Source organism: Monodon monoceros, unplaced genomic scaffold (genome assembly GCF_005190385.1).
Source record: "Monodon monoceros isolate NGI ecotype Baffin Bay Population unplaced genomic scaffold, NGI_Narwhal_1 Super_Scaffold_18, whole genome shotgun sequence".
Taxonomy (NCBI): Eukaryota; Metazoa; Chordata; class Mammalia; order Artiodactyla; family Monodontidae; genus Monodon; species Monodon monoceros.
Window position 1 is genome coordinate 52,053,358 of NW_021703774.1, and position 16,289 is coordinate 52,069,646.

The following is a 16,289-nucleotide window of genomic DNA, read 5'->3' on the forward strand; positions in this document are numbered from 1 at the left end:
TTTAAGTTGCATTTCCCTGAGACCAGTGAGGTTGAGTACACAGTACTATGAATTGGCCATTGGGATTTTTGGGTATGTGTGAAGTACTTGTTTAAAGCTTTGTGCATCTTTTCTATTTAGTTGATTTTCTTATTGGTTTATTGTTTATATATTCTAGATAAAAGTTCTTTGTTCTATCTATCTATCTATCTATCTCTATATCTACTTATCTATAGCAAATCTTTTACCCCTCTAATTGGGCTGCTTTTTCCATTGTCTTAATGATGTCATTTGATGAGCAGAAGTTTCTGTCTATAATAGAGTCAAATTCATTAGTCGTTCCTGTTATAATTAGTACCTTTTATGTTAGGTAAAGAATTCTCCTCCACCTGAGGTCATGAAGACATTTTACTATATTACCTACTTGAATCTTTACCTTTTATTTTTCATACTCGCATCTATAATCTACTTGGGAATTTTTCATATGGATGTCCAGATGTCCAAGCATCCTTAATTAAAAAGTCCATCCTTTTCCCATTGCTTTGAAATACCACATCTGTCATACATCATGTGTCCATACATGTGTGGGTCTGTTTCTAGGCTCTCTTCTGCTCCACTGGTCTGTTTATCCATCTTTCTGGCAATACCACATTGTATTAAATACTAGAACTTTAAAGTAAGTTACTGTTCTTTTTTAGGAAAGTCTCAGCTATTCATGGCTCTTTGTATTTCTCTATAAATATTAGAACCAGCTGATACATTTCCATGGTACACCTGCTGTGATCTTTATTGGGATTACTTTGACTCCATAGATGAATTTGGGAGACTATATTTACAATATTGAGTCCTCTAGCCTTTGAACGTGGTATTTCTTTCTGTATATCTAGATCCTTAAGAATGTCCTTAAAAATTTTGATATTTTTCAGGGTATTATTCTTACACGTCTTTATTTTAGAGTTGTTCTTAGGTCTTCAATCATTTTTATGCTATTGTAAGTGATGTCTGTGTCTTTAATTTCAGTTTCTTACTATTTGTTGCTGGTATATAGAAATGCAGTTGATTTTGACACATTTCTTTTGGTATCCAGCAACCTTGTTAAAATCATTAATTCTAATAATTTATTTGTAGATTATTTTATGTTTTCTGTGTACGCATCATCATCTGCAAATAATAACAGTTTAGTTTCTTTCTTTATGATCCTTATATCCTTTATTTATTTTTCTTGTCTTACTCTGCTGGCTAGGACATCCGGTACAATGATGAATAGAAGTGGTGATAGCGGGGCATCCTAGTCTTGGTGCTGATCTCAAAGTGAAAGCTTTCGACGTGTCACCATTAGGTATGATGTTTTCTGTAGGTTTTTGGTAGGTATTTTTTTTTTTTATCATTCAAGGAGCTAAGTTTCTATTCCCAGTTTCCTAAGAGGATTTTTTTTTTTAAATTATAAGTGGGGGTTGAGTATTCTCCAAAATTTTTGTGCAGTTGAGATGATATTTTTTTTCATTATTTTAAACTGGATAATTACATTGGTTTAACACTAAAAAGTCAATCAACTTTGCACCTAGGGTGACCAACTGTCCTGATTTGCCCAAGAGTATTCTAGTTTTATCACTGAATGTTCTGCATTCTAGAAACCCCATCAGGACAGTTGTTTGCCCTACTTGCCTTCCTTATTGCATCTGTATTCATTAATGAGATTGTTCTTTAATTTTTTTTTTACACTGATCTTGTCCAATTTTGTTATAAAGATAGCTTTATCAAATGAGTTGGGGAATGTACCCTCTTTTTCTATTTTCTGGAAGAATCTGTATAATCTAGGATCGATGTCTTCGCTGAATGTTTAAGGATTTTGCTGGAGAAGCTATCTGGACCTGTTGTTTGCAGAAGCTTTTAAAGTATTGATTCAGTTACTGCTTATTCAGATTTTTGTTTTAGGTACCATTTTTGACATGTTATACTTTTTCTAACATTGTCTGTTTCATCTAAATTTTCAAATTTATTGCTATTAGCTTCGTCTTAATACTAAGTTTTTAATGTCCCCAGAGTTTTTAGTGATGTCTTTCATTCCTGACTCTGCTTATTGGTGCTGTGCATTTCTCTCTTTTTTCTTGATCAGTTCTTGCCAGGAATGTAACAACTTTGAGTTTTATCTAGGAACAAACTTTCAGTTTTATATTCTCTATTTTGTTTTCCATTTTATTAATACCCTCTTTATAATTACAGTTTCCATCCTTCTACTTTCTTTGGTTTTATTTTGTTGTTTCTTTTCTAATTTGTTAATTTGGATATACATATTAGTAGGCAGACTTTTTTCTAATATAGGCATTTGAGGCCACAATTTTTCTTTTAGTTGAATCTAAAAATTATGGTATGGCATTTTGTTTGTTATTCCTTAGTTCAAAATAGTTTCTAATTTTCATTATAGTTTTTCTTAGGCATGTGGGTTATTTAGAGATAAACTTATTACTTGGATGTGGGGATTTTCTTTTTTTTTTTTTTAATTCTGGATTTGTGTTATAATTGCATTGTTATCAGAAAATAATTAGTGTTTTTCTTAATATGATATTTGCATTATCACCCGTTAGTTCATTAAATTTTGAAATATTTGTGCTTGAAAAGAATGTGTTTCCTGCAATTGCATGGTGTGGTGTAAAGTTTGTTAAATATATGGTGAGAATTTTTTGCATCCTTACTGAGTCTTTGGTTCCTTGTTATATCACTTACTTATTTGAGGTGAGTTTCTTATAGACAGCAGAGTTTTTTCATTCACGTTGCCTGACTCAGCAGTCTTAGAATTTTGTATTTAGACCATTTACATTTAATGTAAATTTAGAGTTTAAGCCTGCCATTTTATTATTTGTTTTGTTTCTTTTCTCTTTTGAGTTTTTGTTCTTATGTTTTTTCTTTGTTACTTGAATGTATTTATATATTTTTAAAGACCTTGTTTTTTAGAGCAGTTTTAAGTTCACAGAATTGAAAGGAAGCTACAGAGATTTTCCATACATGCTGTAGTAATATGCATTTAAGTTTCCTCCATGTCTTTTCATAGATTGAAAGCTCATTTCTTCTTAGTATTGAATATTATTCCATTGTCTGGATGTATCACTATTTATCCATTCACTTTCTGAAGGACATCTTGGTTGTTTCAAGTGTTGGTATTATGAATATAGCTGCTATCAGTGTGTTTTTTGGGAATCTTAAGTTTTCAACTCCTTTGGGTAAATACCAATGAGTGTAATACTGGATCATATGATAAAAGTGTGTTTAATTTTTTAAGAAACTGCCAAACTGTCTTCCAGAGTGGCTGTACAATTTTTCATTCCTACCAAGAATAAATGAGAGTTCTTGTTGCTACACATGTTTGTCAGCTTTTGGTGTTGTCAGTGTTCTGGGTGTTGGATGATCTGATCGGTGTACAGTGCTTTCTTTTTTTTGAATTTTTTTTAGTGCTTTCTTGTTTTTATATCATATATTAATTTTGCTACTCTCTTTTTAACCAACTTTTTTTCTGAAAGTATATCAGTATTCTTTTGTTCAGTTTTGAATATGTCAGATAATTGAAGAAGTCTTGGCAGCTATGATGTATTCTAATTATATTAGCTCTAAAAAACAAAATACTGAATTTAATACTTAAGCATATTTTTATCAAATCATAGTGATGGTGAAATAAATGAGTGCTGATGATACCTACCTGCACCAAAGCTAATGTCAATAAAAGGGGGCTCTATTTTTTAATTCTTTTCTGTTTTAGTCTTAAGGGTTTCTGAGACTTTCTTTCTTCACTTTTTAAATTTAAATTGTTTTAAAATTTTCTTTGGGTTTTGGTACAGTATGCTGTGTTAAGAGAGTGCTTGCTGTTGATGGCTTAGGACTGTGTTCTCAAATAGCATTTCTCCATCTTATGTATTTATTATTATTATTTTCAGTAGCCCCCAAACTCATAATAGTGTTAAGGCAGATTTGATCCAGAGGTTTGTTTATTATCATTCCCAATTTGTGATCGATTTTCATTTAGATAATGACAGTTCAGCTCTATAAGGACTTCCTTCATATATCTCCAAAACATTCTTGGACTCTGATTCATGCTTTTATTCTAGATTCTGCCTCTCTGGCTTATGAAACATATTTGCAGAGTGAAGTTAGCCCAATTTTCTTTCTGCTTTTTAAAATGGTTATCCTCTGTCTTTCTTCTGTTTCCTCATACTATAATGTCTTATATTGATGCCTGAAAGGAGAACACTTGTTTCCATTATTCATCACCACTCTCCATATTGCTGGCCACCAAATGTGTAGATCATTTCTCACACCAATTTTCCAGTTCTCTTTGGACACCAACTGAGTGTCCTACAGTTCAATTCAATTCAGTTCAATTCTATCTAACACTGTCTACCTGGAGTTAGCCCCGGATTCCACTGGTTAAGGATTCAGTCCCACAGGACTGAGCTGCTCCTTCAGATGAAAATTGCAAGTCCAGGAAGTCACATGTGCATCTGACCTACTGGCTATAAATTGGTAGTTCCCATGTCTGCCTCCTTGGGTTTGATAATGTGCTAGAATGGGTCACATAACTTAGGAAAATAGTTTACTTACTAGATAACCAGTTTATGGTGAAAGGATACAACTCAGGGGGCATGGAACTTCCATACCCTCTCCAGGTGTGCCATTCTCCAAGCATCTCCATGTGCTCACCAACCTACATGTTCACCAACCCAGAAGCCCTTTGAACCCCTTAAATTAGTGTTTTTTATGGAGGCTTCATTCCATGGACATGATTGATCGGCCATTGTTGATTCAACTCAGTCTCCAGCCCCTCTCTCTTTTCTGGCTGTTAGAAGGTGGGGCTGAAAGTTCCAACCCTCTAATCACATGGCTGGTTCCCCTAACAACCAATCCCCATCTGGAGGCCCTACAGGAGGTTATATTTCTTATTATAAATCAGAATAACACAATGTCTTAATAATTTAGAGCTTTAAACTTCTTCAGAATTTCGTCTTGAAATGTAAACACCTCATTTAACATGTGCTCTCTAAATAGTTTCCATTCACTGAAATTTAAGAAAAAATTTCTTGTCTTGACACCTTTGCAGACTTTTTCACATAAATAGGTTACATCATTTTGTTTTATCGATACACTATACCTATGTATTTATTACGGCAGCCCTTGTACCTTGGTTGTTTTATTTTAAATTGAACCATATGAAATTGCTGCTTTTGGAAGTAAAAATTGTTTGAACATTGGTAGTTTTATGTAGTTCATCTAATATACGGCCTTCATATATAGTAATGGATGTATTGTCCAGCAAAGCTTTGGGGCACTGGAAGGATGGGACATTATCTTCAGAGGGTTGGGCATTAGCATTTAGTATTTTGAGATTTCAGGTGATACTGGATTTTTTTTCTTGGTACTTCAGTTGCAGAAGTGGAATGAAAATTGTTAATTTGATCTTAAGTATGTATTGTGTATCATACAAGTGATATTGGCTGTCTCTGGATGTTGATATTTTAGATGTTTACTTTCATCCTTCTCTTTAAATGTGTTTTGAAAACAATCATACTAAAGACCCCGTCAGCATTTGTTTAAATAAGGATTTCAGCAGTGGAGTATTTCAAGCTAATTAAATGAAAAAAGTTAAGGGGTGACCGTGGGATGTTTTGCCGAATTAGAGGTTAGGGTCAGCGGAGTCGAAAATGGCTATGGACCAAAAGGCAAAAGGATTTAGTGATGGTAGGAAATAACTGGGATATTTGTAGATGTCTTAAATCTGTTGACAGTGATTTGGCTGCTTGGATTGAGCCAGACCAGAGTGTTTTTTATGTTAGAGTGGAAGACTAATTATTGGGAATGGCCAATGAATGCAGTAGAAGTGGAAGTCCCCATCTAGTCTGGGGCATGAGAGAATTTATCACTTGACCAACTTTTATTTGAAAGAGTTCCAAGGCAGACTGTGTCCTTGAGGGAGAGCAAAGTTTCAGTTAAGGTAGGAGTATTGTGTGAAAAATTTTAGGGTGGAGTAAAGTTTATTAAAGTAGATGGAAGAATTGAAAGAATTTGACAATGCTAATCACTTTTTTTTTAACCCCCTCCCCCTGTCCCAACCATGGTTTCTGTGATACTGTGCTATCCTTTCTCCTGGCTTTTGCCCTTGCCCTTATTGATGGTTGACATAGAGCTGCTCCTTCTTCCTTTGCCTATCTCTTAGCTGTTGGTGTTCCCTACACCCAGTTTTTGTTCTCATCTCTTCTGACTGTACTGGTTGACATTGGGTGATTTCATTCATTGTCATAAATTCAGATTTATTATTTCCCTTTCTCATAGCTTTTAGGTCTTTGTGTGTTTTATTATTTACTCTGTTTATTCTGTCTTTTCCCACCTTTTTTCCACCTGGCAAATTACTGTTAGTCCTTCGATGCTCAGCATTTCACTTAATTTCAGATCCTATTTCAGTTATCCAGTTGCCTTTTCCCTCTCCCCAAGTTTTCCATCTAGGTTAGGTGCAGTCTGTGTACCTTTAATTCTTTGTACGTACCATCATCATAATGTTTTCTATGATATTTCAACTATTGGTTTACTTTTTGCCATCTTCCCTAGACTGAGTTCCATGAGGGCAAGGGCTAGAGTTTTCTAAATCCCGTTTTTCACAGTGCTTAGCAAAATGCTTAGGATTGGCAAATATTTGAATTAATATGTTATCAATTGTGTATATATTGCCACAGAAGAAAAGGCGCTTAAAAATCTGTTTGTCTGCCATGTATTTGCTGAATAATCTTGGACAAGTCACTTAACCTTTCTGTGCTTCATTTTCCTGTGTGGTAGTTCCTATTTCACACCTGGCAATAAATATTATTACATAAGTATTCATTATTGTTATTTTACATTTTAAAAATTGGCTCAATATATTTGGGTTAGATTAAGACAGCCACTTATACATAATAGTGATAGAAATCTAAATTTGATAGTGTTTCTGAAAAACAGTTTTTCTTATGCAGTGAAGATTTGCTAGCTTTTTCTTTTGATCAAATAATTTCATTTTTAATAATCAATGAAATTTGAAATACAGACTAGTATGTTCCAGAATTACTTATGATAGTTTGCAAACAACTTAAATCTCTGATGGTTAAATATATTGTTGAATGTGATGCAACAATTAAAATGTTTGCATTTTAATGGCGTGGAGAAAGGTTATGGTGCAGTAGGTAAGATATCAAAGATAAAAGATTATCTTAAATATGTTTTAAAAAATGCTTAAGAGGCTCATTTGTGATTGCTTTGGGGTGGTAGAATTTAATCTCTGAGACTTTTTTTTATTTTTAAAATGGGGTTAACTGACATGCTGACATTAATTGCTGACAGTTAAATGAGGTAATTTGAAAATTCTTCAGATGTCTTCTGTTTTTATTAAGTCATATTGTCATTGTTGTTCATCTTTAATATTTTTATTATAAAGCCGATCCTTGTATTAAAGAAAATACTGTTTTCTTAAATATTAAGTCTTTACATTTACTTTTTAACATAGGAACTTACAGCACTTTTTGTCTGCAGTATTTCACCCTGACAACCATTAGTGCACATTTTCCTAGAAATCATTTTGTAAACGTTAAGTTATTTTATGATTGTGGTGATGCTTGTGTGGTTTGGTTTAGGCTTTTTATTTCCTCCTCTCTAATCTACAGCAACTGGAGCAGATTCAGAAGGAGTTAAGTGTTTTGGAAGAGGATATCAAAAGAGTGGAAGTAAGATATCAAGAATTTCTCACATCTCTAGTAATTTTTCAATTTCATGAAATTTTTGCTTTGCCTTTAAATTGCTGCAATAAATTTATGGGATTGGTCTCCATTGTATAGAAAGTCACAGTCATAATTTATGCAGTGATAGTTTATTAGGAGGCCTTTTCCTCTAGTTAATGATCAAAGTTAGAGTTTAATCCATTGTTTACTAGAAAGCTAATATTTGAATTAAGAGGAATGCTACTTTTCTTAATGTTTGCAGAGAATATTTTTGAAGTAGAGACTGACATATCATGTTTTTCTGTACTTTGCAGAGTTGAACCTAATGATCCAGTTAACATACTGTCATATTTATCTTAATATTTATCAATAGGGTCTCACCTGGATTAATGATTAGCAAGTTCACTATTCACATAGTGTACTGTACATCTCATTCAGATTATTTACATTTGTCTTTTTCTGCATTTGGTAGCTTCATTAGTGATGAATATTTATTAAAGTGTTTCTGGTTCTTTAAGAATGTGTATCATAGAAAAGGCTTGTCTCTTAACTTTCAGATATCCTTGCTTTTGTACTCTGTGGAAAGGAAGCCTTGAGAAATTTGGGTGTTGAGACAAAAAGGGACTGATAAAACCTGGGATTGGAAAGGAATATAATATCATAACTCCTTTTGATTTATACATCTTCTCTTTGGAGTGTCTGTAACTCTAATAATTGTGCTTCCAGGAAATGAGCGGCTTATACTCTCCTGTCAGTGAGGATAGCACAGTGCCTCAATTTGAAGCTCCTTCTCCATCACACAGGTACAAATCTTGAAACTTGTAATTGCTTAGGATTTATGTTACAGAGTGCACATATGGTATTAATCCTTAGGAGCCTTTTCCATGTAATGTACAAAAACCCCTGAGAAATTACTTTGGTCATGATCTAGAAATGAGATTGAGATAGCCTGTTTCCTTAATGCTTTGAATTTTCATGCCAGGGACAGTTAGTGAGTAGAATATTATAATACTGTGAATTCACTGTTCGATTAAAAGTTTGGTGGATTTCTTAAAATAATGGCAGCTTTAAATACTTTGTGAGTTAAAATCAGATGACATTAGAAATCTACAACTGGAGAACATGAAATGGTAATATTAGGGGAGAATTAGATAAACTAATACCTTTAACTTTTCCACTAACCGGTTGAATTTTCTTGCAGATCTCATTCCCCAGATTTAAAGTGAGGCCATTAGATAGATCTGTTAGTTTAGATATCCCTGGTATTTTCTTTATAACTCCCCATTATTAATTTGTCTTCCCTTCTGTACCCTCTATTAGAGCAGGAATTACATTTGTCTTGCTCATGACTGTTTCCCTAGGTTTTTGAGTAGCAGTAGTGACTGGCCTCCTTCAGTAAGTTTTTGTGAAATAATAGTGAATGTCTGTGGTCCCTATATAGCTCTAAAGTTCTATTTGAAATATCTACTACCTAAAATTTGAATTTGAACTTTTTTGTTGTGTTCAAAGCGAGAGCAATTTTACATGTTTTTAACTTGCTAATCCATTTAGGACAGTGGTCTAATGTAAGCTTTTCGGACAGATAGTTTTAGGATAACACATGGATTATCAGGCAGTCCAATGACAGTACAAGAGATTACACTAACCTTCAGAGCCAGTGTCAGTTCAGGAAAGCTATTTTAGATCTAGTTTTGGACAAAATGTGGGGAAGGGGCACAAGGGATATTCAGTTAAAGAACATTCCTGGGTTGTTTGATATTTTTCATTAACCACTTTATGGAGAATCCTCGTGAGTACTAGGTGATTCTGGGGTCACTTTACCTGTGTAATTCAGCTTGTTTTTGTCCATATTTTATTTTCTTTAAAACACTTGGGAATGACTCAGCTGTGGGATATTATCTTTAAGCTTAACATTCACTTCCTGATACACATGGAATCTTTGTCAGTGGAATATTTATTATGTGAGTGCATGCAGGCAAGAAAAAGTTGTCATATCACAGAATCTTCTCTAATAAACTGATAGTTCTCATCGTCATATGACTCTCTGTCATAGCCTTTAACAGTAGTGTTTCTTTCTATCTGTGTGTCCAGGTCTTTGTTAATCTTATTGACGACTTTTAATAACTTGTTGACCATATAGTATTATATTCATTTAACTGGCTCTGTTTATTTAATGCCTCTGATGCACTGGGCACTGTTCGAAGTGTTGAATCTAGCTGGCAGATTTCCTGCCTTTATGGAGCTTACCTTTTGGGGTGTGTGTGTGTGGAGGTTGGGGCAGATGCTAAATAAGCAAAAATATAATATAGTAGTAGTACAAAATATGTAAGTAGTACCCTAGAAAGGAAATTAGATGTATTAGAGAGCTGACACATGAATGAAGTGAAGTGAAGAGATAATAAAAAGTCATGGGGGAGTTTTGAGTAGGATCTGTTTTAGATTTTAAAATATTTACTGGGGTTCCCATGTAGAGGACAGAGATTCTGTGTCCCTCTCAGCCCCCTGCCATTGGAAGCTAGGACGAACGTTAGGAACATTGCAAGAGTCCAGAAGAGAGGAAATGGTGGAATTTTACTGGATTTTATAGGATTTTATTGGTGGAAGAGAAGGGAAGTGGTTGTATTATAAAGTAAAATAGCTGATCTCATAAAAGATAGAGGATTTCATGATATCTATGAAAACTTTGTTGAATCACTAAAATTGTATGGAGCACTATTGTCAAATGAGATTTGGGCAGAGGTGAGACTGGTTAACAGTTGAAGATGAGAAAATGGACAAACATGATATTTTCTTCAAAAGAGTGTTTTGATATTTTCTTGAAACGAGTAATTTGATTATCACTCAAGGTTTGAGCGAGACACTTGGGAAAATGATGTGGCTTTAAATATTCTTGGGAAATGACCCTTAAGATTTGGATGTGAAATTAAACATGGGAAGAATGTTATGTTATACTATCAATATTTGAGTTTTTTTTATTTTTAAGAAATAGCATGTAGTTGAATTATAATTTTTCCCTCATAATTATTAGCTTCATTATTTAAATGCCAGACATATTTTTTTATTTCTGTTGGTCATAAATTTAATTCATTTTTTAAAAGATGCATACATAAGTTTAAATTGTGAATTGCTTATTGAACTTTTCTGTGTTGTAGACCAGGGATATTTATAAATAAAATATATAGATAAGACATTTATATAAGACACTTTTGATTATATTTAACTACTCTATCAGGTATTTTTGAGACTTAATCTTTCATTTGTGTGTCTGTCATTTTTTAATAAATAAATAAATAAATTTATTTATGGCTGCGTTGGGTGTTCCTTGCTGCGCATGGGCTTTCTCTAGTTGTGGCGAGCGGGGGCTGCTCTTCGTTGCGGTGTCTGGGCTTCTCACTGCAGTGGCTTCTCTTGTTGTGGAGCACAGGCTCTAGGCGTGTGGGCTTCTGTAGTTGTGGTGCGTGGGCTCAGTAGTTGTGGCTCGCGGGCTCTAGAGTGCAGGCTCGGTAGTTGTGGCGGATGGGCTTAGTTGCTCCGCTGCATGTGGGATCTTCCCGGACCAGGGATTGAACCCATGTCCTCTGCATTGGCAAGCGGATTCTTAACCACTGCACCACCAGGGAAGTCCCTGGGTGTCTGTCATTTTTGACAAAGGTCCAGATGAATCAAAATGAAGGAAAAAGCAAGGGGTCACTTTATGGATGTTAGAAGTATTTAACTATTATAAAGAATATATATATATGTATATAAATATATATAATGGTGAGTTAGTACCTTGTGAATTTGTATATTTTATCATTTGAGTGAATAAACTAGTAAAATTCAAGGAATTTGATATTGTGTAATGGCTCTTGGACTAGGTTAAGAAATTCCTCTTTAACTCACCCACACAACTCTATGCAGTTATACTTACCCCCGTGACATGCCCCCTCCCCCAAGTCATTAAAAAAAAAAATGTGTGTGATGGGCAGAGGGTGGGTGGTGGTTAGGGATGGCTCTTTGGTATAGTGGATGAAAATGGACCCATCTTCTCTGTTATTGCATATTGGGTCTTTGGCTGGATTATCATCACTGACCGGAGCAGTGTTAATGGCTTCTTCTTCACATATTAATGCTTAAGTTTTTGGTACTTTTTGGCAATTATTATTGGTTTAACTGCTTTGTTTTACTTGGGAAGATAACTTTTAAAATTTTATTTTATTTATTTATTTACTTATTTATTTACTTATTTACTTATTTCATTGTCTTTTATTTATTTATTTCTTCGCCACACTGCGTGGCTTGTGGGATCTTAGTTTCCCAGCCAGGAACCGAACCCTGGCCCTTGGCAGTGAAAGCGCGGAGTCCTAACCACTGGACTGCCAGGGAATTTCCTAAGATAACTGTTTTTAAAACGTAGGAATTGAAATGCTCTTACGGTCAGGTCTAACTCTAATCCTTACAGATTTGTCCCTAATTTATTATATATTTTAAACAAATCTTCTACATAAACCTAAAGAGTTTTTCATATAACATTTATTTCCCTTTGTTGAGGAGGGGAATTATACAATATAGGAAATTCTCCGTACACAGCCTGGCACTATTTTCCATACAGTAAGTCTCCTACATACGAACGAGTTTCGTTCCTAGAGAGGATTCGTAAGTCCAATTTGTTCGTAAGTGCAAGAAAGTTAGCCTAGGTACCCAACTAACGCAATCGGCTATATAGTACTGTACTGTAATAGGTTTATAATACTTTTCACACAAATAATACATAAAAAACAAACACAAAAAATAAAGAAAACATTTTTCATCTTATAGTACAGTACCTTGAAAAGTACAGTAGTACAGCACAACACCTGGCATACAGGGGCTGGCATCAAGGGAACAGGCAAGAAGAGTTACTGACTGGAGGAGGGGGAGGAGGTGGGAGATGGTGGAGCTGAAGGATCGTCAGCAGTAGGAGTCGGAGGGCAAGCTGCTCACTCCTGAGTTTGATGGCACAGGTTCTGGTTCCTTGCTGGATTCAATTCTATCTACTCTTGAAAAAACGATCCAGTGATGTCTGAGTAGTAGCTCTTTTTTTCTTGTCATAGATGACATGGTAGCACTAGATTGCATTCTGAATGGTAGCTGCAACCTTTGTGTACCGTTCTACATTCAGGTCCTATGCCTCAAAAACTAACAGCGCCTCCTCAAAGAAAATCCCTTTGCCATTTCCTGTATCGTGAATCTCTTCGGTTCTTCAGTTACTTCTTCTTCCTCTTGTCTCTCTTGGTGATTCTTAGCGGTATCAGCTACATCACCACTGCTTTTACCATTGCTTCTGGACATCCTGGGCTTGAAATAAAGATACTGTACTACTGTACGCTATACAGTACTGTACAGTAAAGTACACAAAAGCACCACCACTTACAGAGGAGGCATGCGTGTGACAGTGTACACCAGACACGTGAACTAACTTATGTGATTGGACATGCAAACACGTTTGCATCTTTGAAAGTTTGCAACTTGGAGATTCGTATATAGGGGACTTGTATTTCCAAGGTTAGATGATTATGAACAGATCTTAAGAAATCTCTGCTACACTTGCATTTATTGTTGCGACTACTGAGGACTACTTGCCTTAACTCTGACCCTATACCGTGCAGAGGAGTTGAATTTGATGCCATAGGCGATGGAGGATACTGAAGAATCTTATGGAATTTCCAACTTGAACAAACACAAAGAAACACAAACACAGAAAACAAATTTCCTTGGCAATAATGTAAAGGGTACTCTTCATACATCTGTAGTTTCTCATTAATTTGATAGGTAATAGAATTGCAGCAAGTAAAGAAAAATGTTTTTGAAATAGTTCAATTTCCTTTATTTAGAATATTTGAAGAATTCTTCAGTCACTAAGCCAGTTTTTGGAGGTGTATCAGGCATATATAAAACACAGTTTTAGGCACTGGAGATACAGTTGTGAATATGACAGACCCTAGAACTCTGCTCACATGGTTATATAAAGGACAGAAAATAAGTTATGCTGTCAAATTAATTATTCTGCTTAAAATATGGTATAAATAGACTTTTTGATTCCAGTAATTAAAATAATCAAAATACATTTAACTTAAATTATGTTTGATGAGTAGGTATTTCAGGATTTTTGAAAAACATCTTTGGGTTCTAGTTATAAACTGTAATTGTCACTGCTTGATGAAGATACTACCAGTCCTTTCTAATTCTGAAATCCGAGGTGTGAATAGGACAGATTTCAATGTGCCTGAGTATCAGCCAAACCTCTTGTTTGACATGCAGATTTTTGAACCCCACGCCCGAAATCTGATCATTAGGTCTGAGGTGAGTTCCTGAGATTCACATGTAGGCCTGGAGGATCATACTTTAAAAATATGTAAATACTGGTTTAGTGGGCAGTGAATATGTCTGTATTACTGACATGTTTTAAAAATCTCTAAGTAAGATATATTTATTTTCTTTTTCATAAAAGAAAGCTCTGACATTCAACACTAACGTTTTATAACTATCTTAAGTTTATTTCATTTTTGGGGAAGATAGGGTAAAATTTTCTATTTACTCTCTACTTTGTAAAGTTACGTATCCTTCTGTAATGTCTTAAAAATGCCTTGAGTTATGTTCCTGGGCTTGAGAGAGCCAAAACAGTTAAAATTAAGTTTCTTGGAAGGAAGCAAATTATTGGTATTTACCAGCCATTCCCTGTTGATTCCATTCATATTACTGTGATTAGACCCTCTTGCTTATGGCCTTTTGCGCTTTCAGGTTAGAGTCATGTAGGAATCTTTTCACCCCTTTGCTTATTATAGGTGTACCTTGATTCTGGGAGGTCAGGGATGGGAGAAGCTGGGAAAACCAAAGCTATACATTGTAACCCTAGCTTAGATGTAAGAATAATTGAATGCAAGCATAAAATTTCATGTGCTGTCACCATTTTCTGTTTCTGCTGTTTACTGTCTCTCCTCTACCCAAGTTCCAGTATCTTTTTCCCATTCAGATCCTCTACCTTTGAATCTTTTGTTGCTGTTTTTGGAATGCTTCCTCTACTTTGTTTTTAAAACCTTTTTCTGAGATGATTTCAGAGACCTGGGTTTTTGTAACACTAAGATTTATGGCAGTTACATCATCTGATAATTAAAAATTTCTCCTCTGTGAATTATAACTAAATTGTAACTATTATAACTATTCCCACTCATTGATAAGTGGTTAGAATATAATGGAGTCAAATGCAGTACTTAGCCTAACAAACTGGGACTTTTATTAGCTGTGTTGGAGACAAATGAGTTTCTTCAGTCTTTTTCTTTTGAGCTTATTATTCTGTTTTTGAAATTTTACCAAGCAAATTATTTACTTCCAAAGGCAGTAAGCAGTAGATTCAGACCTGTTCCATCTTTCAGAAATTTTCCATCACATGTGCTTTTCACATCTGCCGGCAGTAAGTTTCTCCCTGAGGAAGCTCTTATAATGAAAACTTTAAAATAAATTGCCCTTTTGCTTTTCTTTTTAAACTTTAGTAATATTATGGAATTACAGACCTTTTAAAAGGTAGCATAATATGAGGTTCATACAGTCCTCCTGTGTACTGTATATCTACAACCCTTTCTAACCATCTACCATTAAAAGGGGACAAAGGGTGTTGGAGGAAGTTTTTCCTGGATATTTGAAATACTCTGATAACTTCTGTTCTTTGAAGAATAAATTGAATCTCTTTTTCCTAAAGATCATAGATATGTACTCTGGAGCCCAATGTTTTTATTATTGAACTACCCTTACGTTCCCGAAGTAAATCCAAAGCTTGTATGATATATAGGTTTTCATAACCTTTTTGGGAAACCTTTGGAGTCATATGTGTTTCACTATGTAGTGTTATGTCTTGCCCCCATACCCTTCCCTCCCCAATTTAGAAAGGTAACACAGTACATATGCCATATATTACATATACTGGAGGAGGAGTAAAACTCGGTTCCATATAATCAAGCACATTAATATTTCAGCATTGAAGCATGCATGTTAGCAGTCAGTGAGATAAACGGTATCAAAATCTGTTCAGGTCAGGTTTTCACTTCAAAAAGTTACAAAAAGTGTTTGATTTTCATAGTTTTGGGTTTTAGGAATTGAAGTTTTCTGTAACCTTTTTTTGTTGTTGTTTAACATCTTTATTGGAGTATAATTGCTTTAAAATGGTGTGTTAGTTTCTGCTTTATAACAAAGTGAATCAGTTATACATATACATATATCCCCATATCTCTTCCCTCTTGCGTCTCCCTCCCTCCACCCTCCCTATCCAACCCCTCCAGGTGGTCACAAAGCACCGAGGTGATCTCCCTGTGCTATGTGGCTGCTTCCCACTAGCTATCAGTTTTACATTTGGTAGTGTATATATGTCCATGCCACTCTCTCACTTTGTCCCAGCTTACCCTTCCTCCTCCCCGTGTCCTCAAGTCCATTTTCTAGTAGGTCTGCGTCTTTATTCCCATCTTGCCCCTAGGTTCTTCATGACCATTTTTTTTTTCTAGATTCCATATATATGTGTTAGCATACGGTATTTGTTTTTCTCTTTGTGACTTACTTCACTCTGTATGACAGACTCTA

General features: G+C 34.9%; 1 protein-coding gene across 5 annotated transcripts in view; it reads left to right on the plus strand.

Moving 5' to 3' along the window:
* The window catches only part of COP1 (COP1 E3 ubiquitin ligase), a 261,090-nt gene that overhangs the window by 75,926 nt on the left and 168,875 nt on the right, over positions 1–16,289 (plus strand). For 4 of the 5 annotated variants that reach the window (XM_029228999.1, XM_029229001.1, XM_029229000.1 and 1 more), the window contains 2 exons: positions 7,650–7,709; positions 8,430–8,506. The exons of the other annotated variant lie outside the window; for it this stretch is intronic. In XM_029228999.1, the coding sequence (XP_029084832.1) occupies positions 7,650–7,709; positions 8,430–8,506 (137 nt within the window). The remainder of the gene's footprint in view (positions 1–7,649; positions 7,710–8,429; positions 8,507–16,289) is intronic. 5 annotated transcript variants of the gene reach the window in all.